Source organism: Nyctereutes procyonoides, unplaced genomic scaffold (assembly GCF_905146905.1).
Source record: "Nyctereutes procyonoides isolate TBG_1078 unplaced genomic scaffold, NYPRO_anot_genome, whole genome shotgun sequence".
Lineage (NCBI taxonomy): Eukaryota > Metazoa > Chordata > Mammalia > Carnivora > Canidae > Nyctereutes > Nyctereutes procyonoides.
The window spans coordinates 11,512,785-11,539,244 of record NW_026575130.1 but is presented as its reverse complement, the minus strand read 5'-3'; the positions used below and the strand labels follow the sequence as shown (position 1 = coordinate 11,539,244).

The following is a 26,460-nucleotide window of genomic DNA, read 5'->3' as shown; positions in this document are numbered from 1 at the left end:
AGCATCCCTTGCTGTCATTTTTAAATAAATTAATACATTTAAATATTTTTAAAAAGTGTTAGTAATATTGGTAGATATAACCCACATAAACAAAGACTCTTTGGTACCCTTGATCCTTAAAAAGGTCTCAGGATCAAAAAGTTTGAAAACCACTATATATTAAGCTATACTTCCTTTAACTTGTCTCTCAACCAGTAGAGGAATACATTGGATTGGGAACAGAATGGGGAGGAGATTCAAGTAAGGATTTACTAAACAGAGAAACTTGCTGGATATTTAACTTGTGTGTATGTGTTCTTAGCTAGAAGGTACCAAAATATTACTTTAAATTACTTTATCATTCCCTATGAAATTAATAAGTCTTTGAATTTTAAGATTTGGACCATTTCTGAAAGGTAATTAAACTCTCTTGGGGAAAGGAGAGCTCAATAAGCCATTTGAATTCAGCAGCCTTAACAAATCCAAGGTCAGTAAGATGGGATTAGGACTAATATTGGGGATATCATAGCAGTAGCCAGACAAAACGGCACAGGCTAGCACTTTGCAGATGGGCTAGACCAGGTCAGTGGGGACTCTTGATATGGGAGATTCTAAATAAGGTACACTTTCCTAATTTATTTTGTAACCACATCTTGGTAAAATATAAAAAGTTTATTACCAGTAGTCTCTTTATATTAAAATCTAAATTTTTTTCTGTAGCATTAACAAAATAAAGACCAGGAATAAATGAAGGAACAAATGAACAAACAAAACAAACAAGTAAATACATAAATATTTCTTAATAGAAGGCGGGGCAAGATGGCAGAAGAGTAGGGTCTTCGAATCACCTGGCCCCACAAACTTACCTACAGGACTTTCAAAACATCCTGAGCACCTATAATTTGACCTGAGATTTAAAGAGAGAACAGCTGGAATGCTACAGAGAGAAATTTTTTGCTTCTAACAAGGTAGGAAGGCAGGAAAAACATAAATAAATAAAGAATCCGGGCAGCCCTGGTGGCACAGCGGTTTAGCGCTGTCTTTAGCCCAGGGCCTGATCCTGGAGACCTGGGATCGAGTCCCATGTTGGGCTCCCTGAATGGAGCCTGCTTCTCCCTCTGCCTCTGCCTCTCCCTCTCTCTCTCCCCCTCTGTCTCTCATGAATAAATAAAATCTTAAAAAAAAAAAAATAAAGAATCCAAGGGGGGAGGGGCCCCACAAGGAGCCGGGATAAGGCTAGCGGTGAAAGCCTCTGGGGCAGGAAAGCCCAGCCCTGGGGAAGCGGGAACTCGGGCAGGATCGCAGGAGGGGCAGTGAAGCCTCAAGATTCCCGGGTGGCTATAAGAGGAGGGGCACTGGTCCAGCTCACAGCAAACTGTGGCCTGATCTCGGTAAAAGTCTGGAGCGCTGCAGCCCTCAGGGCATTTGGGAGCATCTGCTCTGTTAGGCGGCCCGGCTCCAGACAGAGGTGGCTGTGCCCTGTTCCCTTCGGGAGAGGCGGTCCAGGAGTGCGGTTCCAGCGGCACAGGACCCGATCCCAGGGTGCCCAGTGGATACAGCCGGCGATCCTATGTTCCCCCCAGGACAGGTGGAGGTGGGGAGGGCACAGGACAGGGAGACTCTCCTGCCACGGGGCGCCCCCGAGCTGTGCAGGTCAGTGCCCCCTGCACCTGCCTCCAGGAGTGCATCCAGGCCACTTCGGACTGGGAGACTGTGGTAGTTACCGGGGGAGCTGACTCCAGGGCTGGAGAGCTGGCCACCGCCCTTGTTGTTCCTCCTGGTTTCACCCTGCGCCTGGAAGGGGTGGGGCCACCAGGGAACAGAGGCCTCACGGGGTAAACTGCTCCCCCTGAGCCCGGCTCCCGGCAGGGGGTGGGGCATCTCCCCAGGTGCACACACCTGAGAATCAGCACAGCAGGCCCCTCCCCCAGAAGGCCAGCTGGAAGGACAGGGGAAGGGCAAGTTCTTGACCCAGCAGTGCTGGAAAGCTCCAGGAATGATGGAAAATACGACCAACATATACCCAGAACCAAGTGAAGCACCGTGTTGGCTCATTCTGTGAGATTATATTCTCTCTTCCTTTCCATTCTGCCCCCCTCTTTATCTTGTTTATGTTTTGGTGGTCAGTGTTGGGGCTTTCTATAAGTATTGCTGGTTTATATAAATATGGGATTGAGCATCTTCTAACATACAGAACAAAATACACTCAGAACCAAGAGTACCTTTAGAACCCATAAGGGAGAGACTACATTCTCTCTCCATTACCACTACTTCACCACCACCATCCTCCGTCCCCCCTTTTTTCTTTTTCCTCTTTTCTTTACCTTTTTTTTTCACCTCTTTTTTCTTCTTCTTTGTTTTTGGCTTATTATTTTTACTACTTTGTTTTAAAATTTGTTTCTCACTTTAATGGTTCTTTTATTTTGTTCTGTTCTTTTTCTTTTATTTTCTGGTCTCTGATCTCTTCAGAATCATCTACGGTGTATTTTACTTATGTTGTGGTTGATATTTTTGACTCAGCCTGCTCATATGGCCACTCTGCACTGCACAAAATGACTACAAGGAAGAATTCACCACAAAAGAAAGAACTGGAAATAGTACTCTCTACCAGAGTTACAGAATTTGATTTCAATACGATGTCAGATTCAATTCGAAACTACAATTATATAGCTACTGGTGGATCTGGAAAAAAGCATAAAGGACTCTAGAGACTTCATTACTGCAGAATTGAGATATAATCAGGCCAAAATTAAAAATAGATTAAATGAGATGCAATACAACTGGATGTCCTAACTGCTAGGGTTAATGAGGTGGAAGAGAGAGTGAGTGACACAGAAGACAAACTGATGGTAAGGAAGGAAGCTGAGGAAAAAAGAGAAAAACAATCAAGAGGTCATGGGGAGAGGTTTAGGGAAATAAATGACAGCTTGAGAAGGAAGAATATACATCTAATTGGGATTCCAGAAGAGGCTGAGAGAGAGAGAGAGAGAGAGAGAGAGAGAGAGGACCACAAAGTATATCTGAACAAATCAGCTGAGAAAATCCCAAGTCTGGGGAAGCAAACAGACATTCAGATCCAAGAGATAGAGAAGACCCCCTCCCCCGCCAAATAAATAAATAAAAAATGCTCAATAGGGATCCCTGGGTGGCGAGGCGGTTTGGTGCCTGCCTTTGGCCCAGGGCGCGATCCTGGAGACCCGGGATCGAATCCCACATCGGGCTCCCGGTGCATGGAACCTGCTTCTCCCTCTGCCTATGTCTCTGGCTCTCTCTCTCTCTGTGACAATCATAAATAAAAAAATTAAAAATAAATTAAAAAAAATGCTCAATACCTCGACATTTAATAGTGAAACTTGCAAATTCCAAAGATAAAGTTCTTAAAGCAGCAGGAGACAAGAGATTCTTAACTTATATGGGGAGAAATATCAAATTAACAGCAGACCTCTCCACAGAGACCTGGCAGGCCAGAAAGGGCTGGCAGGATATATTCAGGGTCTTAAATGAGAAGAACATGCAGCCAAGAATACTTTATCCAGCAAGGCTCTCATTCAGAATACAAGGAGAGATAAAGAGCTTCCAGGATAAGCAGAAACTGAAAGAATATGTGACCACCAAACCAGCTCAGCAAGAAATACTAAGGGGGACCCTGTAAAAGAAAGAGGAAGTCCACAGAAACGATCCACAAAAACGGGGACTGAATAGGTATTACCATGACACTAAATTCATCTCTTTCAATAGTAACTCTGAACATGAATGGGCTAAATGATCCCATCAAAAGACATAGGGTATCAGACTGGATAAAAAAGCAAGACCCATCTATTTTCTGTCTACAACAGACTATTTTAGACCTAAGGACACCTCCAGCCTGAAATGAAAGGTTGGAGAATGATTTACCATTCAAATGGTCCTCAAAAGAAAGCATGGGTAGCAACCCTCATATAAGATAAATTAAAGTTTATCCCAGAGACTGTAGTAAGAGATGAAGAGGGACACTATATCATACTTAAAGGATCTATCCAACAAGAGGACCTAACAATCATGAATATTTATGCCCCTAATGTGGGAGCTGCCAAGTATATCAATTAATAACCAAAGTAAAGACATACTTAGATAATAATACACTAATACTGGGATACTTCAACACGGTGCTTTCTGCAAATGACAGATATTCGAAGCACAATATCTCTAAAGAAACAAGAGCTTTAAATGATACACTCGACCACACGGATTTCACAGATATATATAGAACTCTCCATCGAAATGCAACTGAATACACAGTCTTCTCAAATGCACATGGAACTTTCTTTAGAATAGACCACATACTCTGGTCACAAATCAGGTCTCAACCGATACCAAAAGACTGGGGTTGTCCCCTGCATATCTTCAGACCATAAGGATTTGAAACTTGAACTCAATCACAAGAAATTTGGGAGAAACTCAAACACGTGGAGGTTAAAGAGCATCCTGCTAAAAGATGAAAGGTCAACCAGGAAATTAGAGAAGAATTAAAAAGATTCATGGAAACTAATGAGAATGAAGATACAACCTTCAAAATCTTTGGGATACAGCAAAAGCAGTCCTGAGACGGAAATATATCGCAATACAAGCCTCCCTAAAAAATTGGAGTAAACTTAAACACACAAGCTAACCTTGCACCTAAAGGAACTGAGGAAAGAACAGCAAGTAAAACCTATACCAAGCAGAAGAGATATGATAGATAGATAGAAGAACTAATATGATAGATAAATCCCTAGCCAGCCTTATTAAAAAGAAAAAAAAGATTCAAATTAATAAAATCATGAATAAAAAAGGAGAGATCACAACCAATACCAAGGAAATACAAACGATTTTAAAAACATATTATGAGCAGCTATACGCCAACAAATTAGGCAATCTAGAAGAAATGGACGCATTTCTGGAAGACCAAAAATTACCAAAACTGGAACAGGAAGAAATAGAAAACCTGAACCAGCCAATAACCAGAGAGGAAATTGAAGCAGTCATCAAAAACCCCCCAAGACACAAAAGTCCAGGGCCGGATGGCTTCCCAAGGGAATTCTATCAAACGTTTAAAGAAGAAATAATACCTATTCTAGTAAGGCTGTTCCAAAAGATAGAAAGGGACTGAATACTTCCAAACTTGTCTTATGAGGCCTGCATTATCTTGATTCCAAAACCAAGAAAGACCCCACCAAAAGGAGAATTAGAGACCAATATCCCTGATGAATACATATGCAAACATTCTCCACAAGATACTAGCCAATAGGATCTAACAATACATTAAGAAGATTATTTATCATGACCATGTGGGATTTATCCCTGGGATGTAAGGGTGGTTCAACGCTTGTAAAACAATCAAAGTGATAGATCATATCAACAAGAGAAAAAACAAGAACCATACGATCCTCTCAATAGATGCAGAGAAAGCATTTGACAAAATACAGCATCCATTCCTGGTTAAAACTCTTCAAAGTGTAGAGATGGAACATTCCTCAATATCTTAAAAACCATCTATGAAAAGCCCACAGCAAATATCATTCTCAATAGGGAAAAACTGAGAGCCTTTCCCCTAAGGTCAGGAACATGTCAGGGATGCCCACTCTCACCACTGCTAATTCAACATAGTAGTAGAAGTCCTAGCCCAGGAATCAGATAACAAAAAGAATAAAAGGCATTCAAATTGGCAAAGAAGAAGTCAAACTCTCCCTCTTCACAGATGACATGATACTGTATATAGAAAACCCAAGACTCCACCCCAAGATTGCTAGAACTCATACAGCAATTCGGCAGTGTGGCAGGATACAAAATCAATGCCCAGACATCAGTGGCATTTCTATACACTAATAATGAGACTGAAGAAAGAGAAATGAAGGAATCAATCCCATTTACAATTGTACCCAAAAGCATAAGATACCTAGGAGTAAACCTAACCAAAGAGGTAAAGGATCTATACCTTAAAACCTACAGAACACTTCTGAAAAAAAAATGAGGAAGACACAAAGAGATGGAAAAATATTCCATGCTCATGGGTTGGAAGAATAAACATTGTGAAAATGTCAATGCTACTCAGAGCAATTTACACATTCAATGCAATCCCTATCAAAATACCAGGACTTCCTTCCAGAGTTGGAATAAATAATCTTAAGATTTGTATGGAATCAGAAAAGACCCCGAATAGCCAGGGGAATATTGAAAAAGAAAACCAATGCTGGGGGTATCACAATGCCAGATTTCAAGCTGTATTACAAAGCTGTGATCATCAAGATAGGTCCTGGCACAAAAAAAGATACATAGATCAATGGAACAGAATAGAGAACCCAAAAATGGGCCCTCAACTCTATGGTCAACTAATATTCGAGAAAGCAGGAAAGAATATCCACTGGAAAAAGGACAGTCTCTTCAATAAATGGTGCTGGGAAAATGGACAGCCACATGCAGAAGAATGAAACTAGACCATTCTCTTACACCACATACAAAGATAAACTCAAAATGGTTGAAAGATCCAAATGTGAGACAAGAATCCATCAAAATCCTAGAGGAGAACACAGGCAACACCCTTTTTGAACATGGCCACAGCAACTTTTTGCAACATCTATGAAGACAAGGGAAACAAAAGCAAAAATGAATTATTGGGACTTAATCAAGATAAAAAGCTTCTGCACAGCAAAAGAAACAGTCACCAAACCTAAAGACAACCTACAGAATGGGAGAAGATATTTGCAAATGACATATCAGATAAAGGGCTAGTATCCAAGATCTTTAAAGAACTTATTAAACTCAACAGCCAAGAAACCAAAAATCCAATCATGAAATGGGCAAAAGACATGAACAGAAATTTCACAGAGGAAGACATAGAAATGCCAACAAGCACATGAGAAAATGTTCTGCATCACCTGCCATCAGCGAAATACAAATCAAAACCACAATGAGATATGACCTCACACCAGTGAGAATGGCGAAAATTAACAAGACAGGGAACAACAAATGTTGGAGAGGATGTGGAGAAAGGGGAACCCTCTTGCACTGTTGGTGGGAAAGCAAGTTGATGCAGCCATTCTGGAAAACTGTGTGGAGGGTTTCCTCAAAAAGTTAAAAATAGAGCTACCCTACGACTCAGCAATTGCACCACTGCATATTTATCTCAAAGATACAGATGTAGTGAAATGGTAGGACACCTGCACCTCAATGTTCATAGCAGCAATGTCCACAATAGCCAAACTGTGGAAGAAGCCACGATGTCCTTCGACAGATGAATGGATAGAGAAGATACACACACACACACACACACACACACACACACACACACAATGGAGTATTACTCAGCTAGCAGAAAGGATGAATACCCACCATTTGCTCTGATGTGGATGGAACTGGAGGGTATTATGCTGAGTGAAATAAGTCAATCGGAGAAGGACAATCACCATATGGTTTCACTCATATGGGGAATATAAGGAATAGTGAAAGGGATTATAAGGGAAAGGAGGGCAACTGAGTGGGAAAAATCAGAGAGGGAGACAAACTATTAGACACTCCTAACTCTGGAAAATGAAAAAAGGGTTGTGGAAGGGGATGTGGGCAGGAGTTTGGGGTAAGTGGGTGACAGGCACTGAGGAGGGCACTTGATGGGATGAGCACTGGGTGTTATACTCTATGTTGGCAAATCTAACTTCAATAAAAACAAATGAAAAAATATTTCTTAGTAATCCTTTCACATTTTCTGTTAGTATAAACCAAGCTGAATATAAATTTTGAGAAGAAAGGAGTCAGTAGTAGTATAAGCATCCATTAATATTGCAGTTAAATGACAATGGTTTGCCACCATACTTGCTTACCACTGAATTTGTTTGCTTTATCTTTAGAAGTGACGGTAGGTTCAAAAGGCACATATAGAACTGAGATACAGCTCTTATCATTTATCTTAATGGCCACCTGACAACTTTTCATAATTTGTAAGCTGAATGCTATTCATGGCATTTCAGAAAAATAGTTTCCTTAGGAATGAAGAAACATACTTTTATGTTCTCATTTCAAAGGCCTTGTATATTTTCAGAAGCAGAAACATACACCAAAACAAAAATGATAAAAATCACCCTGGCCCCAATTTTGCCAAATACAAGTTACTCACACTATTTGTATGTAAATCACATAACTACCATGACATATATAATATAAGCATCACATCAGTGCACAGTATTCCTAACTATTCAAGCTCCAACAGTGCTCAATATTTAGAATTCTGTGACCCACAGCAAATGGAAAGGAGCCAGAAATCAGTCTTTCCTGCAACGAGAGCCTGCATTTCAATGATGGGAGATTAATGAGGGCTTACTTTGATAGGATTAGTTATTGAGTAGGAAACTTGGTTCAGAATCTTACTACAAAAGTGCCCACCCCTGCCCTCAATGAACCTAGCCTATACTGTTAGTGATGCAGAAAGTCACCTAAGCAATTATTTTAAAAGTAGAACACTGAAGATACTAATTCAAGGGGAAACAAAGAAACAAAACCTACTGCACAAACTACTGAAATGCAACTAAAAATATGTGATTATTAATAAAGTAAAATGTTAGAAAAATCCTGCATATCATCACATGCTTTCCACCAGTATTCACTATCAACACTCTCTGTATTAAAAATACCAAATGTTTTCACAATTAAATTTAAAAGTAGTCTTAATATTTTCACATTATCTACAGACGAGAAACAGGCCAACAATAAAAAAAAAAAAGCAAGATAAAAGTTTTAGAAAAAACCCTCAATCTTCTATTAAAATTTTATCTTTGCTAAATACCTTGCAGTTTGCTTAGTCTCTGAGACAAGAGAATTGTAAAAAAACATTTTTTTCCCGGTGAGATATATTCTCCTTTCCCTTATTTTTCTTTGTTTAATCTAGGATTCTCAATATTGAAAAACGTATTCTCTAGAGGGTGTTTGGAAATATATGTAGAGTCACTTTTCAGAAATACATGCAAGCATTTAATTGTCATCATAATTAGGGGATTACTACAGGCAATCAGTGGATGGGGGCCAGTGAGGCTCAGCACTGAAAATGTCATGTACTAGACATTTTCATCACACAAGAAACTGTTTCCCATCCCATATGACTTGTATCTCGTAAGATTAATCATAGTACATATATAAATCAGTATTACTTCATAATAATACCAGTATTAAAGAATTTTTACAAGAAATTACACAAAAAGGGCAGCCCAGGTGGCTCAGCGGTTTAGTGCTGCCTTCCAGGGCCTGATCCTGGAGACACAGGATCGAATCCCACGTCAGGCTCCCTATAGGGAGCCTGCTTCTCCCTCTGCCTGTGTCTCTGTATATATCTCTCTCTCATGAATAAATAATATCTTTAAAAAATAAATTACACAAAAATGCCCCATTAATTATTGAAGGGGGTCATAATAAAGAGGGATGCATAAATCAAAGATATCACATATATATTATTGAATAATTACCTCACTCTCTGTAGCAGCACATTTAATAAACACCAATATATACTCTCCATTCAGATTTAACAGAAATTAACAATTTTTGACAATTGTTTTGGAAATTTAAAAAATCAAAATGATACATTATCAATAGAACGGAAGGCTCCTTTGTATCACTCCTCTAATTTTCTCTTTTTATAATATTATGTTTGTACTTTCTGTAACTTCTGTGAAAATTCCTTCCTAGATGTAAATAATGAATATGACACTCCTTAATTAGGTCTTCTAGTCAATCTAGAACTTATTTTTATATATCATATGAAATTGGCTTTCATTTCCACCTCCCTTCCATGTAGTTACCCACTGTATTAGAGCCATTTGTTTGACAATCTGCTCTTTTCTAAATGATTTATAGAGCCATTTCTGTCACATACCAATATCTATTTATGGGTATGTCTGTTTTATGTTTTTTGTTTTACTAGTTTATATTAATATCACTGCATTAGTTTTCTTTGGGTTAATATTTGCCTAACTCATATTTTTTATCTCCTTCTTTGACCAATATCATTAAATTTTTATCTCATAAATAGCATACAGATGGATTTCTTAAATGTCTGAAAATTTCTTTTATTAGGCAATCTAATTAGCTTACATTCTATGATGTTTTATAGTTTCGGTTGACTTTGCTCCACACACCCCCTCACCCCTCCCATTGATTTAGAAGTTATACATTCTCTTTCTATTTCCTTAATGATTACCATTAAAATTTTAATATGCATTCTATACTTCTGCATTTCTTGTGAGTGGAGACACTAACTGCCTTTTGTTCTGGAAAAAAATATATATATATATATTTATTTTGTTGTTGTTGTTAAAGATTTTATTTATTTATTCATGAGTGACACAGAGAGAGAGGCAGAGACACAGGCAGAGGAAGAAGCAGGCTCCCTGCAAGGAACCCAATGTGGGACCCGATCCCAGGACCCCGGGATCACGCCCTGAGCCAAAGGCAGATGCTCAACCGCTGGGCCACCCAGGCATCCCTGGATTATATTTTCCAAGGCTGTTTTGATACAAACATATTAGAAAATGTATGTATGGTTAGAAAATCAAGATATATATGCTAATACACCTGCTGCTTGCTGTGCTATGAGGGATAATGTCCTTTGTCTCTGAACCAGGAGTCTTGGGTTTTCTGCTAGCAGCTATGAAACTGTAACAGGCTCATTTATTAGTTTTCAGTGGAGTTAAATCAAACCCCAGATGTGAAAAGATCCCTGACTTGATGTTAAAGTATAAGGACTATATTTATTTTTCCTTCATATAATATAAAAACATTACAACATTTTTAAGCTGAGTTCTCACCTACTCTTATCTTTTTCTATTACTGTTAGTTAAAATTTTATTTCCATTCAGCTATTAGCCTTTTCTAAATTAATTTTATATATAAATATTTAATAGTCATTGTTCAATTAGATTTTTAAGTTTGTGAGGATTAGATAAGTGGCTTATTTAAAGAGGGTGGAGCAGGGCTTGGCACACAATAAGCACTTAATATATGTTGGCGTTATTTTTTTAGCAATATTTTTTGCTCACCATCCTCATACTATACTCATTCAGAATTCAATTTTTCTGATTAACTAAAGCAAATATAGACTATATATTTCCTTTGATGAGTCCTTTCTTAATATCATCTATATTCATGAATATGTCTCAAAATCTTATCAGGCTATCTTTGTAATTCCATACATATTTTTCTGCATAAATTTTTTTTTTTTGTCAATCATCAACACGCCTGGCCCAGTGCAATTTTCTGTTTACTACTGGGCATAGTTAGGTACTTTCAAGAGAATTCTTTGAAAATAATCCCTTCTTTTAGTCTATGTTTTAGCTATTAGTATTATTTCCCCCTCAAATACTTTATTCCATTACCAACTTGGCAGTCAGATCCTCTATAATTTCTTCAACTCCAGCCATAATATTTAATGTAGTTTTGTCTTATACCTCCCATAATGTGAAGTAAGAAAGGTGGGGTTATGTAAAAACTGAATACTTAACATGATAATATGTATACTGGTTAATTTTTTGTTTATAAGGTCTTTTTTTTTTCTTTTTTTTTCCTTTTGTTTATAAGGTCTTTTATCACTATATAATTATAGGGCTTGTCCTTATTTTATTTCTTAACATGTACAGGTTCTTTTTGGAGCCCTTACAGAATAAACAAGGTACTTAAGTAAAAGGTATTTCTCCAGAAGCCTAGAAGCAAAAGACACTGTAAATGTTAAGAATGGTTACATTACAGAATAATACAAAACACAATACAAAGAGAAATGAACTAGGAATAAGTATACCTATGTTTTAGTCTCTATTCTCTCAATGGAAGATAAACTAGACTAGGGGCAGAGGGTTGTCAAATGATGTAAGTTAAAATTTTAGTTGTGACTAATTAGTTTTGTCATCTTCTCAAACATTATATTTCTCAAATGCTGAAATTATCTGCTTCATATGTCTTGCAGGTTTGTTTTGAGAATTAAATGATGTTAATGGAAATATTTTTAAACTTCAAAGTACTCTGCAAATATTCATACTATAATTATTATTAACACTTTAAATACATTAGTTAAGTGTTAATATAAACATTTTTTCACCTCTAATCTTACCATTAATATACTGGTCCCTGAATAAGAGCCTTAAAAGGAAAGGCATGATCAAGAAACAAAGAAAGTTAAGATGGAATGAGGAGATCTCTATCTCAAATATGTTTTTTTTTGGGCAGCCCGGATGGCTCGGTGGTTTCGTGCCGCCTTCAGCCCAGGGTGTGATCCTGGGGACCTGGGATCGAGTCCCACGTCGGGCTCCCTGTATGGAGCCTGCTTCTCCCTCTGCCTGTGTCTCTGCCTCTCTCTCTCTCTCTATCTCTCTCTCTCTCTCTGTCTCTCATGAATAAATTAAAAAAAATTCAAATATGTTTCTTTTGAGGTTTACAAAAACCTATGATATCATACTCCAGAAGACTTTTAAAAGAGGTTTGACTCCACATCACATAACACTGATGAGTAACAGGCTAACCATGACTAATCTTTAAGAGTCAACTCTGACTTTTGGGTTGACACGGACTACTAAGAAGCTAATGAAGTAAGCCAAAATCTGGCAAAGCTTCTGAGGGAAATATATCAAGAAAAATACAGAAGCTGCTACTTAAAAATCCACTAAAGTTTAAATTTCCTACTGCTTCAAAAGCAGGCCTGAATATCATAAAATTCAAGTGAAAACACTTATAGCAGCACAGTTTATTACAACATTCGAACTAAAGGATTTTTCAAAACAATTTGATAGTGCCAAAAAAACAACATACTTTCCCTTTACTTAAAGTGGGAATATGTAAGGTAATCACACAAACTTTATAACAGAAGGCTATAATTAGTAATAGGAACTGGTTTAGACATATGGACTTCTTGGAACAACAAATTTTTATTTTTATTTTTTTAAAGATTTTATTTACTCATGAGAGACAGAGAAAGAGAGAGAGAGAAAGAGAGACAGAGAGAGAGAGGCAGAGACACAGGCAGAGGGAGAAGCAGGCCCCATGCAGGGAGCCCAACAACAGACTTGATTCTGGGACTCTAGGATCATGCCCCGGGCCAAAGGCGGTACTAAACCGCTGAGCTACCCGGGGATACCCGTAACAACAATTTTTTTTTTTAAAGATTTTATTTTATTTACTCATGAGAGATACGGAGCAAGAGAGAGAGAGGCAGAGGGAGAAGCAGGCTCCACGCAGGGAGCCCGATGTGGGAGTCGATCCCCAGTCTCCAAGATCAGGCCCTGGGCTGCAGGCAGCGCTAAACGGCTGCACCACTGGGGCTGCCCAACAACAAATTTTTAAAAACAGTACCCCTTTGTGCTACCAATTTTTGCTTTTTTATTTCATGTTCCATTAATGTACCAAGTACTTACATCTGGAATAAATCCAATCTCATTGAGATGATTGCTCAACTCTGGATCATGGAATGCAATCATCTGTGAGAACACAGTCAGATACTCTGGAATGACAATGAAGTTTAAGACAATCAACATTTTTACACAATACTTCAAAATAAAGACATCAAATTAATAGAAATTACTGTTTTATTTACATTTTGAATGATATTTAATTTCTCCAAGAGGAAAATATACTTTAATAGGTAATTTTCTGTTTTTTTAATTTTCTGTTTTATTAGCATTTTAATCACTACTAATTATTAAACATACCAAAATGATGTGGCACAATTTATTTTCTACCTTCTTAACTATCAGTTCATTTCTTAAATCACAGATTATATACGTGATATTTTCCTATTAAATTCAACATACAGTTTCTCTAGCAATATTAAATCTGTATTGCATTTACTGTATATTCAGAAAGTGGAACAGATACTTAAATAAAGAACACTTTATAAGCAATCAATAGAATAATTATGCTTCAAATTTGTTTATATATACAGAGATAGGCCTTTGTTCCAGTTCTAACATATTTTCATCTAAGGGCTCTACTTTGCGATATTTAGGATTAAGAATGAACGAGATGTTAATCGGGATATAGATATAGGGGTAAACAAAAATACATGTTGTTGATTCTAATCCTATTGTAATTCATAAAGTTCAGTTAAAATATGAGGATTATTTCCTTATTTTTTCCACTCTTTCAACAAATCACTATTCTTGTCAATTTACTCACTGTGTTCTAATCTGAACAAGATTCTGGCAACCATCACTCAAGGAAATAATATTTTTACTACGTAAAAAGACAAAATTAACACATAACACATAAAAGGAGCTCAACTTTTTTTTTTCTTTTTGAAATTAAAATGACTTTTTTCATTTTAAACTACAAAACCATGCCTCAGGCAATTCCCCACAGCTATGCTCTATTTTGAAAATAAAGTGAGTAGAATGCTGCCTTACTTAAATCTGATGGTTATTGTGAAGATACATAATAATAAAAGACTGAATAAATGTGACTTATATTTTGCAGTTAAGAACAGAGGACTGGGGAGTTTTCATGACTATTTAGGATTATTCTCTAGTTTATGACATAGCCAGCCTCATAATTTAGGTTTTCAGGTTCCTAGCTGAAAAGGTTTCTAGCTGTATGTTTTTCCAGATGTGCCACAAAGAGGGATATCTCAAAAGAGCAGAAAGTAGGAGTTGTAGAAATATTGGAGAATATGGTAAGAAAAATTCCAGGTTATCTGTGTCTTTCGGAAGGAAGACAGACATTCACTACTTCTCAGGGATTCCCCTGGAAATGACATGGAAGATGCTGAGGAGTTCAGCATGATGGAATGAAGCATTTGTAATGCTGAGAAGAGAAAAAGAGACTGAGGTGGGAAATTTTTAAGCTTGTTTTCAAATGCAGTTTTGTTATGTGAATAAACCGTACCTTGTTTATATTTGGTTTAAAACAGTAGTTTTTTTTTTTTATAAAGATTTTATTTATTTATTCATGAGAGACACAGAGAGAGAGAGGCAGAGACACAGGCAGAAAGAGAAGCAGGCTCCATGCAGGGAGCCCGATGTGGGACTTGATCCCGGGTCTCCAGGATCACACCCTGGGCTGCAGGCGGTGCTAAACCGTGGCCACCGGGGCTGCCCAAAACAGTAGTTCTTTTAAGAAAATAAGAACTATATAAAATTGCATTTTAAAACTCTGATAAATCAATCATCAAAACTGTTTTCCTTTATCAAATAAAGGTCAATACTTGGAACTACTACTATTGCTATTTTTGAGCCATCTCCCTATTCAAATCTACACTATGGTTAGGTGTCTGTAAATATGGCTGTTATGTGGTGTCACATGATAAAGTACTTCCCAAAGGTTTAGAAAAATGACAATAACTCAATGAACATTTTCTCTTAGTAACTTCAACTTCTTCTTTCAATAAAGTAGATCAAACCAATTACTTGGTGAAAATAACCTATAAAAATATTGTCTGCTTTTTTTGGTTTTAGTTTTTAAAGTACCTTATTTTTAATATTTAAAGAAATAGTACTAAATCTATGACAATCTGTTAATATAAGTTGCCTTCCCCCTCTTTTCCTCAATTAAAACTTTGCTTCTACCTGGGTGTTTTTTTTTGTTGTTGTTGTTTTTAAATTTTATTTATTTATTCATGATAGTCACACAGAGAGAGACAGAGAGGCAGAGACACAGGCAGAGGGAGAAGCAGGCTCCCATGCAAGGAGCCCGATGTGGGACTTGATCACGGGTCTCCAGGATCGCACCCCAGGCCAAAGGCAGGCGCCAAACTGCTGCGCCACCCAGGGATCCCTACCTGGGTGTTTTATGTAAGAGATGAATTACTGAATTCTACTCCTGAACCTACTATTACACTGTATGTTAACTAATTGGAATTTAAAGTAGTACTTGAAAGAAAAACAACAAAAAAATAAAATTTTGCTTCTAATGAGCGTATTGTATTGTATAATTATTTACCTATAAGCAATGATACATATTTTATAAAAAGGAGCACCAAGAAGCACTAGAAAGAAAAGATGAGGCGGTGCTGTTCTCAATACCATGATAAAGCTGAATTCTGGATCTAATTTGAACTTTTACCCATGGGTGTTGGGTAAAGAATAGGTATTTGATTAATACTTTTCTTGACTTGGTATTTATAGCAACAGAATACATTCTATCCACTGTCTCATCTTTTCTCTGAAAACAAGAAAGTTACAGTTCACATCAGCTTCAAGAGTTACAGATTGAAATGAAAACTCAGGTCAGATCCCAATGCCCCATTGTTTAATTTTCTTTCCAATTCTAATTAGCAAAGTATGTTTACAGTCCTAACTTACCTAGGAGCTAGAGGTACACAACATCAATAATTGTAAGCATTCAACTATATGTTGATGAAAGCATATAGTTATTAACTTTTAAAAAGTACACTTTGTTTTAAACTACAAAACCATGCCTCAGGCAATTCCCCACAGCTATGCCTAGTTTATTAAATATCATTCTTACTTAAGCCTGATAAAAGATAATTACTATGTGGTATTATGTGGCTAAGTAAGGATGGACTGAAGAAACCTAATCCATCATGAAAACATGTTCCTTGTATTCTGCCAAATATCCATAGTGGATTTATGATATATGATATGTGCTATAATTGCATATATATGTATAAAATATACACAAATACATAAGTATTTATATAAAATATACACATAAATATGTATATACATTTATATTATTATATACTACATATCATCTCATGGAAATATGAGTCATAAGGCTGGCAAAAGTTTTGGTTGCTCAGGACAAACTTTGGAATGAGATATACTATGGTTTGTTTTATTTGGAAAAAAATTTTTAAGGCAGGATATAGTAGAACTGATGAAGTCAGCACTAGGTGATATTTTGAGTTATTTCAAAAATGTACTTAAAGGTTCCCTAAAGTAAATTAAAAAAAAATTGAAGTGTATATGTCCTTTGATTTAGAAATCAACTTCAGAGAATTTAAGGGTAGTACAGATAAATAGACCAGTAGTCAAAATAAAACAAAGAATTTCAAGGAGAGGTACTTGGGTGTCTCAGTTGGTTAAACATCTGCCTTTGGTTCAGGTCATGATCCCAGGGTGCTGAGATCAAGCCCCACATTGGGCTCCCTGCTCAGCACGGAGCCTGTTTCTCCCTCTCCCACTGCCTGCTGCTCTCCCTGCTGTGCTCGCTTGCTCTCTCTCTGTCAATAAATAAGTAAAATCTTTTTTTAAAAAACAAAAAATTTTAAACATAGAGTGAATGAACTAGCTAGATATTTAAAACAAAAATTCAAGGATATTACTGCTGACTCTTAAAATGTTCATAGAACATTCTAATTGTGATTTCTAATAATGAAGATATACATCTAGAGCCATAATAATATCCCTTAAATAGTATTTTCTAACAGGTGACCTATGTAAGGGTAAATGTTATGTTATTCTTTAAGAAGAAAATCAAGATATTTTTGAAAATTCCCCTTAGACTTCAGGTGAAGTTTAATCTTGCACTACTGCACAAAATCATGTGTAATATACATTTTTTGTTTTAGTGAAACTTTATACCTTTTAATTTTTTGCAATGAGATATAAAATAAAAATTGTTTTTTTCCCTTTTATTCCTTCCAAATTAAAAATTCTTATACCTCTCTTTAAAACAGATTCTTAATTCATTACATACTTTTCAAATGACAGTGTAAGGATTTTGTATGACACTCATATTTTTATGCAGCTATTTATAAATAAGTCATCTATTTGTTCTCAAAAACAATTTCATAATATGGATACAAGATGAAATTTAGAAAGTTCCCACACATGGGAACATTACTTGATTAGTAACAAATAATCAGCATACTGTTTCACCTCCTTCTTTAGTTTTTTTGGATTTCACACAATAGACTTGACTACTGGCTGTTTTATTAACCCATTCTGGACGTATTTACTGTAGTTCTCTTCTTTGTCCTCTGTCTTAAGGATATTTTTATCCTTTTCTGCCAAGTAAATTCCTACTTAAATTTCCAATTCATCAATAAATATTCTCTGTTTAATGAAACCTTTCTAGACTTTGCTACCAAAAAGAAAAGAAAATTTGAAAAAACACAAAATTACTTCCCAACTTCATCCTCTGTGCTAATATAGTAGTATGTAATGTTTATTTCATTGACTTACAAGTATTCATTTTCGTATTTATGAGAAAATTATTAACACAAAAATAAACTTTAAATAATAGTGTAGTCTTCTAATTACAATATTAAATGTTAAAATATATTACTGATTAACAAACTAAGAGTAGTTTTGGCCTTTCTAAGTCCCTCCAAATTCATGTTGTGTACACTATGGTTTCTCTTGTACTTATATGAAACATGATCTTGTCCTGTTTATCTGTTTAATAAGCCTTTTTAAAGTGTATTTTAAAAGTCTGCAGTTAAAAAAAATAAAAGTCTGCAGTTAAAAAGTATAAAAACTCATGTTTCTCAAGTTGGAAATTCATTATCAATATAAAATATCTGTATTATAAAACAATTAGTAGAAAAAACTTTTTGGAGGTAAATAATTTCTATATGTTGAAATAGGAATCTATATAGAACTAAAAGAAAAACACATGTAATAGAAACTATGGAATATGGCCCTCTAAGAGCTAGCTAATTCATTTTATAAGTTCTGATTTAATTGCCCCCCCCTTTTTTTTGAGGATTTTCCAAATATCTTCATCTTTCTTTAAGTATAGGAATCTAGCTAGGTGCTGTGCTTTAACAGACGCCTGATAATTTGGGAAAAGATTATTTCCAGGCTTTTGATATGAAAGTTCAGTTAATATTATGGATTCATGTTAGCTTTAAAAATAACAGCATTATTTCTGACTTTACTTAACTAAAGATTAAGGAATCACCTTTTGTGATACACAAATACTCACCTGAATATTTTCTATCTTTAATTGTTTAATTGTTTCAGTTTGTTTTGGTCACTATTTGACAAGTTATTTGCATTGTATAGTCTCTGAAATCTTGGTATCATCCAAAGTGCTGTTATTAAATCCACTCATTTTGGTATTGCTGGAATCTTAAAGAGTATATGCCAATTCTATAATAAATATCACTGATAAAGGTAATAAGGAAACTATGAATAAGTATGGAACATATCTCAATAAGATATAAGATACACTCTTATAACACATAACTTCATAAATTCTCAGAAGTTGACATTACATGACTCTTGAAGTTGGATTTACTAAATTAACATAAAAGCAAAAAGCAACTTCCTTCCTATAAAACATATTTGTCTTTGGTTAGTAGTATAAAAATATCATAATTCTCTATAGATTTGGAAGAAAGACTAAACTTAATGGTCTCTTTATCGGTTTTAGTGATGGGTTATTATCATATTTTATTGGGTTACCATCATAAATGTAACTGAGTATTGTTACTTTTGACGTAAGCACTTTCTTTGTAAAAAGGCAAGTAAAGACATTTGCTTACCTTGTATTACGTGTGAGTTGTCTTTCAAGAAGAAGTTATACAGGTATTTGGGGATAAAGGCAGACATACAAGCATAAGCCAAAGCTAAGAAAGAATAAGGCAAAGATACATAGCAAATTAGCCAATGGGGTAAATGACTAGAAGCCACTCAGCACACAATCCTTGAATCTACTATTAAACAAGTCATGTTAACAATTGATGGAAACACAAAATTAAGTGGGGAGGGGAACCCTCTGTCTTTAAAACGGAAATATTTTGGGCAACAAAAAATAACCACCCTAGTAATTTTTCAGTTTCAAATGAGAGTGGCAATCATTATCCCACAACAATAAAAACTTTTATTACCCGAAAAAAAATCTCTAAACTTCGTCATCATTAATGAGCCATACAGACCTCAAGATCCTTAATTTTTGTTGATACAAACAAAAGAGTCTGAGAACTTTGGATTTAGGAACTCTAGTCATAAACTGTTCTTTGAAACACAGATCTCATTATTTTATCAATGTGTGATAATAGACTATGCTTGACTAAACATAGCAAAATCTCTGTTCTAGATTAATGAGTATTGATGTCAGAGAACAGTGCATTTTAAAAAATCACTCAAATAGTGAAATTATAGCTCTCTGGAATTATGCTATCTCTACTAAATTCCTGAAATCTTTGTAAAATTCTGACATGAAATAGAATTTGAAAAAGATGGGAGATTTCAAGATTGAAATTTCTGGAGATTCATGATGTATAGGGTAGCAGCCTCTCTATGTGATATCATTAGTGATTAGAATCAATTAAATTTAACAAATAGTTTTTGAAAAACCTTCTATAAAAGAGGCATTATAAAAAGGGGGTAGAAAATAAAAAAAAAACTTGCCATTAAAAAAAGCTACTAAACAAAGAAAGGGTTACTATATTAGTATATAAATAACTAAAAAACATACACAAGATACATTTCCAGAAATACAAGGTGCTATATGCATTCAAGAGGGAGAACAAGAAAAGTCTTCATTAAGGAATGACTGAAATGATCAGCTTTGGAGATACAAGACCACTATTTATTTCTTTATAAACTATTCAGAAAGTATACATAGACTAAAGCTAATCTCTAAAAAAGTTAAAATTTTCTCCAAAGTTTCATTAAATGGTCATCTCAGAAGATGAATTCATATTTAGATTCTCCCTAAATTTCTAGTCATTGCCTGGTCACAACTGAAACTCTAGTGATAGATTAATCTTACATCCTCTAAAATGAGTCTAACAGATTATTTCACAGAAATTTACAGTATCTACTATGAAGAGTCAAGAACCTTACAACAAAAACAAAAACCTTTCCTGTCTGAATAAAATATTTTAGAAAAATATGTACAATGATTATTTAAATGATAAACAGGCTTACCTTCATTATTGAAATTTAAATATAGGAATGGAGCACAAAGTGAATCAAGACCTGATTACAAGGGGTTGGGGAGAAATAATTCAATAAATATAAATCAATATAAGTGTATATACATACCTTATTCAGTTCCCCACATTACTTTTATATAGATTAAGCATTATAAGTATTACCCATCCAGAAATATATTACATCATTGGGTAGTGTGAAGCATAACTGATAATGACTGGTACATAGTAAATGCCCAATACAAATCAGCTATTGTTATTATCAATATTATTATGAGTTAAAGAGAGAAATATAGTAATCAAAAAATGTAAAATTGATAGAAGACTTAGAAATGGTCTCATCTCTGACCCTGTGTGATTTTGGCAATCATTTTAACATCTCTAAGCATATTTCCTTATCCGGGAGATGGAAATTTGTCTTATAAGTTTCTCTGAGATGATGAAAAGCAATCTTTTAGAAATTGTGAAGTAAAATACAAATATATTACATATTTCTTTTATTTAAAAAATTTTTAATAATACCTATTTCCTAGAATTTTTTTTTTTAAGATTTTATTTATTTACTCGTGAGAGACACAGAGAGAGAGCCAGAGACACAGGCAGAGGGAGAAGCAGGCTCCATGCAGGGAGCCCGATGCAGGACTCGATCCCGGGTCTCCAGGATCACACCCTGAGCTGAAGGTGGAGCTAAACCGCTGGCGCTGCCCTAGACATATTTCTTTTATTGATAACAATGCTATTCATATGTTGTCATGTTAAAGGAAGGCACATAAATCTATCTGATAATTGTTAGGAAGAAATGGAACTCTACAATGGACAAGGCTAGGAAGAATAATAGCTTCACTTTAAGTTTGGCCAGATAGATATTTAGATTTAAAAAATAAAAACTACTGTTCATAATAACAAATTAAAAAATAGAACTGGGAAGAATGGGCATCTTATTCTTGAAAATGAGAAGGGCTAAAAATCAAGGATATGGAACATCAAAATTATTTTTGAAAAAGAGGAGATAACAAATAAAATGAGCATTTAGGGTGGTATCCTATTTTCTAATTCCTAATAACCATGATAACCAAGTTGTAAATCATTCAATGACAAGATTATCAATTAGCCCCAAATTATTTATTGTACAATATTATTCTATAATGTACATAAGCAATAAAAAAGTATCCCCGAAGATTACAACAGCACAGAATATTCTTCCTACTTTCCTAAACAACATTATGGCAAATTGTTTAATTAAATATCATACATTTAAATGATATCCACCAGGCATTTAGACAAAATTTTAAAAAAAGTTCTTTCAAAAAATGGGTAACTTCAGTATCAACTTTCTTGAAAGCCAAGGATATTTTGATAATTTGTTTCAATTTTTCAAATTGTTAGTCATGCAACATGCTCCAAATACTTCAAAAAGAGTCTTAATAATTGGGGGTTGGGGGGGAAGTTACCTTGCCAATATACAAGATCAGGATGAGACACGACCCAAGCTTTTAATACACGCCTAAATTTTGCATGACCTTCTGGTGATGATAATAGTTCATCATACTGATGACACCGAGGAATGTCCACTTCAATCTGTAAAACAGTGAAACAATCAGGTAGAACTGGAATAGAGTCGTGATCTCCAACAGATGTCAAGATAAGGAAAAGGAAAGACTGTGTCTTGAATTTCAGAATAAAGCACTTACATAATCTTGGTGTCTGAAGATTTTAAATTTTATGTTAGTCCTCTGGAAGCACCAAAAAAGTTGTATGTAAACTTAAACAAAAAAACAGACCATTTCTAATGAAAAGGTATATATTAATATAGTTTTCAAAAAACCTTCCTTTACAATCTGGTCTAAATAAAGGGAAAATTCTTCAGATAAAAAAGTACATTAGGAAAAGTTACCTGCTCTTAACTCTTTTAAGAAACAGTTCTGAGTCACTAACTTGTGAATAAAATAAGAGCTATGCTTACTCTAATACTATATACATATGATGGCTGCTGAGTATTCATAATAAAATTTCTCCTATTTTCCTAAAATTTAAAGATTTGGCAGAACTATCTTAGGATGTTGAAGAAAATCTAAATCATACTTGTCTATCTGTAGGAATCGGAGTATCTTTATCAATTGCATCATACTTGGCATGAATAGCCCCCTGCAAAAAATAAGAGAAGATATATTATTATATCTAAATTGTCTAAAGTATTGACTTAGACAAAATATAGTTCTTAGAAACACCTATCTTTGAAAATACAATCAGTTAAAGATAGGCACATTCAAACCGAAAGCATCCTCTTGGAAAAATTCTTCATATCTTTGACAATCTGTGATGAAAGTCTGTGACATTTTGCCATTTTACTAAGGTGTCATTTGAATTATACACACAGGAAGACAAATATGTTAAAAGAGTCACTTAGCTAACAGAGTATGCTTAGCTAATCTCCCAGCCCCCACAACACAGCACAGCCTTATTGTGCTCTATTCATTGTTATCCCATACATAGTACATTTCATGAATAAATTAAAAAAAATAGGGGAAATTTTCCTGTTAAAGTTGGAAATAAAAACAAAAATAAAATTAAATAAAATTGTTTAAGGGAGTTCAGCACCTGGAGGAAGAGGTTTGGGATAAATTAAAAAATGAAATACCATGTGGAATCCCTAAGGGAATCATTAAGCAATTAAAAAGATAATTTACATTTTCCATTTATACCACTACAGAAGGAACAAGTGAATAATCCATTTCAAATTTTGGTCATGTTGTATAGAATCAGGCATAGAACAATTCTTGATTCTCTGGTTTACTGTAATGGTAGAGAAAGAGCTAGGAATTTGGAGTTTAATCTCTGATATTACACGCTATTAGCAACATCTCTGACACATCTACTTTATGAGACATTTAGACAACTTGATCTTGGAAGTCGTCTTGAATTTCAGCACTTATACGGTTCTACAATTCTAATCATTACCATATGGTAGGTATAATAGGCGTTCTTATCAAGCAACCAACCAAACTCAAAGATACAGACTTTCACCAACAAAATCAGTAATAAAGCAAGGACTTCTTTCAATAGAGAATTAAAAGGATTAAAAACTCTTGGGAGAATTCACACACAAAAAGATAGATGATATATATCCATAAGTTATCTGTAAGAGAATATAGGAAGGCAGGATGACAAACTGACAGGAAATGAATAAAAATTGGCAATGATTTGGCCCATTATTGTGATTGCTGTCACCAAAGTGTATTAATACTGCAAGTAACTCTGATAATATGAAACCTCTCCTCTTCTCACTGCCACAGATATGGTAGTATAGAAGACAAAGGAGTTATTTCTCTTGACAGCATGGTTCTGGTAAGATACATATGCCAAAAGGCACTAAATTACATTAACAATTTTTGAATAGATTCAAATTAGAGTGGAGAATTTCTTCTTATAAACAGGCAGTCCTGTTTCTAAATGAACATACTATATAAGCAGTACTATATACTTATAACCAATATATATTAAAATATTCTAATTTGGGGGGTGGGGCAAGATGGCAGAGGAGTAGGATCCCCAAGTCACCTGGCCCCACCAACTTACCTAGATAACTTTCAAATCATTCTGAAAACCTACGAATTCGACCTGAGTTTAAAAGAGAACAGCTGGAACACTACAGGGAGAAGAGTTTGTGCTTCTAACAAGATAGGAAGGTGGTTAAAGAAAATAAAGAATCAAGTGGAGGAGGGACCCCCCACAAGGAGCTGGGCTAAGGCCTGTAGCCTCTAGGACAGGAAAGCCCAGCCTGGGAGAAGTGGGAACTTGAAAAATCTGCAGTGGATTTTTCCCAGACAGAGGGGCACTTAGCAGGGAAATCAGGCAGAACCGCAGGAGGGGCAGTGCGGTCTTCAGGTTCCTAGGGTCACTAACAGAGGAAGTGCTCCCCCGGAGAGAACGCCCCACACCCCGGGGGGCTGAGCTGGGTAAAGGACTGGAGCAAGTGCCCGGTGGGGCTTCGGGAGCAGCTCAGGTGGCGGCTCAGGGCAGTGGGGGCTGCATGGCCCAGGAGCACGATGCCAGCAGCGCAGGCACTGGATTCCAGGGCACTGGGGGACACAGCCCAGGATCCTGTGCTCCCCCCGGGAGGGCAAAGGACAGCGAGGACGCTCCTGCTGCCAGGCGCCCCCGAGGTGTGCAGATCAGCGACTCCACCCCCAGAGCACCCAGGCCTTAGTAGACTAGGAGACTGTGGTAGTTACTAGGGGAGCTGACTCCAGGGCTGGAGAGCTGGCCGCTGCCAGTGGTATTTTTCCTTCTGGTGTCACGCTGTGCCTGGGACAGAGCGGGGCCAACAGGGAACAGGGGCCTCACGGGGTAAACAGCTCCCACTGAGCTGTGCACCTGGCAGGGGGCGGGATAGCTCCCCCAGGTACACACATCTGAGAATTAGCACAGTAGCTCCTCCCCCAGAAGACCAGTTAGAAGGACAGGGGAAGCACAAGTTCTTGATGGAGCAGTGCTGGAAGGCTCCAGGGGAAGTCGAGGGATTTACAGTATATAGAGGATACCCCTCCTTTTTTTCTTTCCTCCTTTTTCCAGTACAACACATTTTTAGCCACTCTGCACTGAGCAAAATGACTAGAAAGAAGAACTCACCACAAAAGAAAGAATCAGAAACCGTACTCTCTGTTACAGAGTTACAGAATTTAGATTCCATTTCGAGGTCAGAGAGCCAATTCAGAAGCACAATTATAAAGCTACTTGTGGCTCTGGAAAAAAGCATAAAGGATTCAAGAGACTTCATGACTACAGACTTTAGATATAATCAGGCTGAAATTAAAAATAGATTAAACGAGATGCAATCCAAACTGGAGGTCCTAACAACGAGGGTTAATGAGGTAGAAGAACGAGTGAGTGACATAGAAGACAAGTTGATGGCAAGGAAGGAAACTGAGGAAAAAAGAGAAAAACAATTAAAAGACCATGAGGAAAGGTTAAGGGAAATACACAACAGCCTCAGAAGCAAAAATCTACATTTAATTGGGGTTCCAGAGGGTGCTGTGAGGGACAGAGGACCAGAAAGCATATTTGAACAAAACATAGCTGAGAAGTTCCCTATTTGGGGAGGGAAACAGGCATTCAGATCCAGGAGATAGAGAGGCCCCCCACCTAAAATCAATAAAAACCGTTCAACACCTCGACATCTAATAGTGAAACTTGCAAATTCCAGAGATAAAGAGAAAGTCCTTAAAGCAGCTAGAACAAGAGATCTCTAACTTAAATGGGGAGAAATATTAGATTAACAGCAGACCTCTCCACAGAGAACTGGCAGGCCAGAAAGGGCTGGCAGGATATATTCAGGGTCCTAAATGAGAAGAACATGCAACCAAGAATACTTTATCCAGCAAGGCTCTCATTCAGAATACAAGGAGAGATAAAGAGCTTCCAGGATAGGCAGAAACTGAAAGAATATGTGACCACCAAACCAGCTCTGCAAGAAATACTAAAGGGGGACCCTGTAAAAGAAAGAGGAAGTCCACAGAAACAATCCACAAAAACGGGGACTGAATAGGTATTACCATGACACTAAATTCATCTCTTTCAATAGTAACTCTGAACATGAATGGGCTAAATGATCCCATCAAAAGACACAGGGTATCAGACTGGATAAAAAAGCAAGACCC

General features: G+C 36.2%; 1 protein-coding gene across 3 annotated transcripts in view; it reads right to left on the bottom strand.

Moving 5' to 3' along the window:
* The window catches only part of TBCK (TBC1 domain containing kinase), a 224,360-nt gene that overhangs the window by 106,358 nt on the left and 91,542 nt on the right, over positions 1 to 26,460 (bottom strand). For all 3 annotated transcript variants that reach the window (XM_055342419.1, XM_055342418.1, XM_055342420.1), the window contains 5 exons: positions 22,886 to 22,948; positions 22,255 to 22,381; positions 20,799 to 20,849; positions 19,409 to 19,492; positions 13,374 to 13,459 (listed from right to left, as the gene is read on the bottom strand). In XM_055342419.1, the coding sequence (XP_055198394.1) occupies positions 13,374 to 13,459; positions 19,409 to 19,492; positions 20,799 to 20,849; positions 22,255 to 22,381; positions 22,886 to 22,948 (411 nt within the window). The remainder of the gene's footprint in view (positions 1 to 13,373; positions 13,460 to 19,408; positions 19,493 to 20,798; positions 20,850 to 22,254; positions 22,382 to 22,885; positions 22,949 to 26,460) is intronic.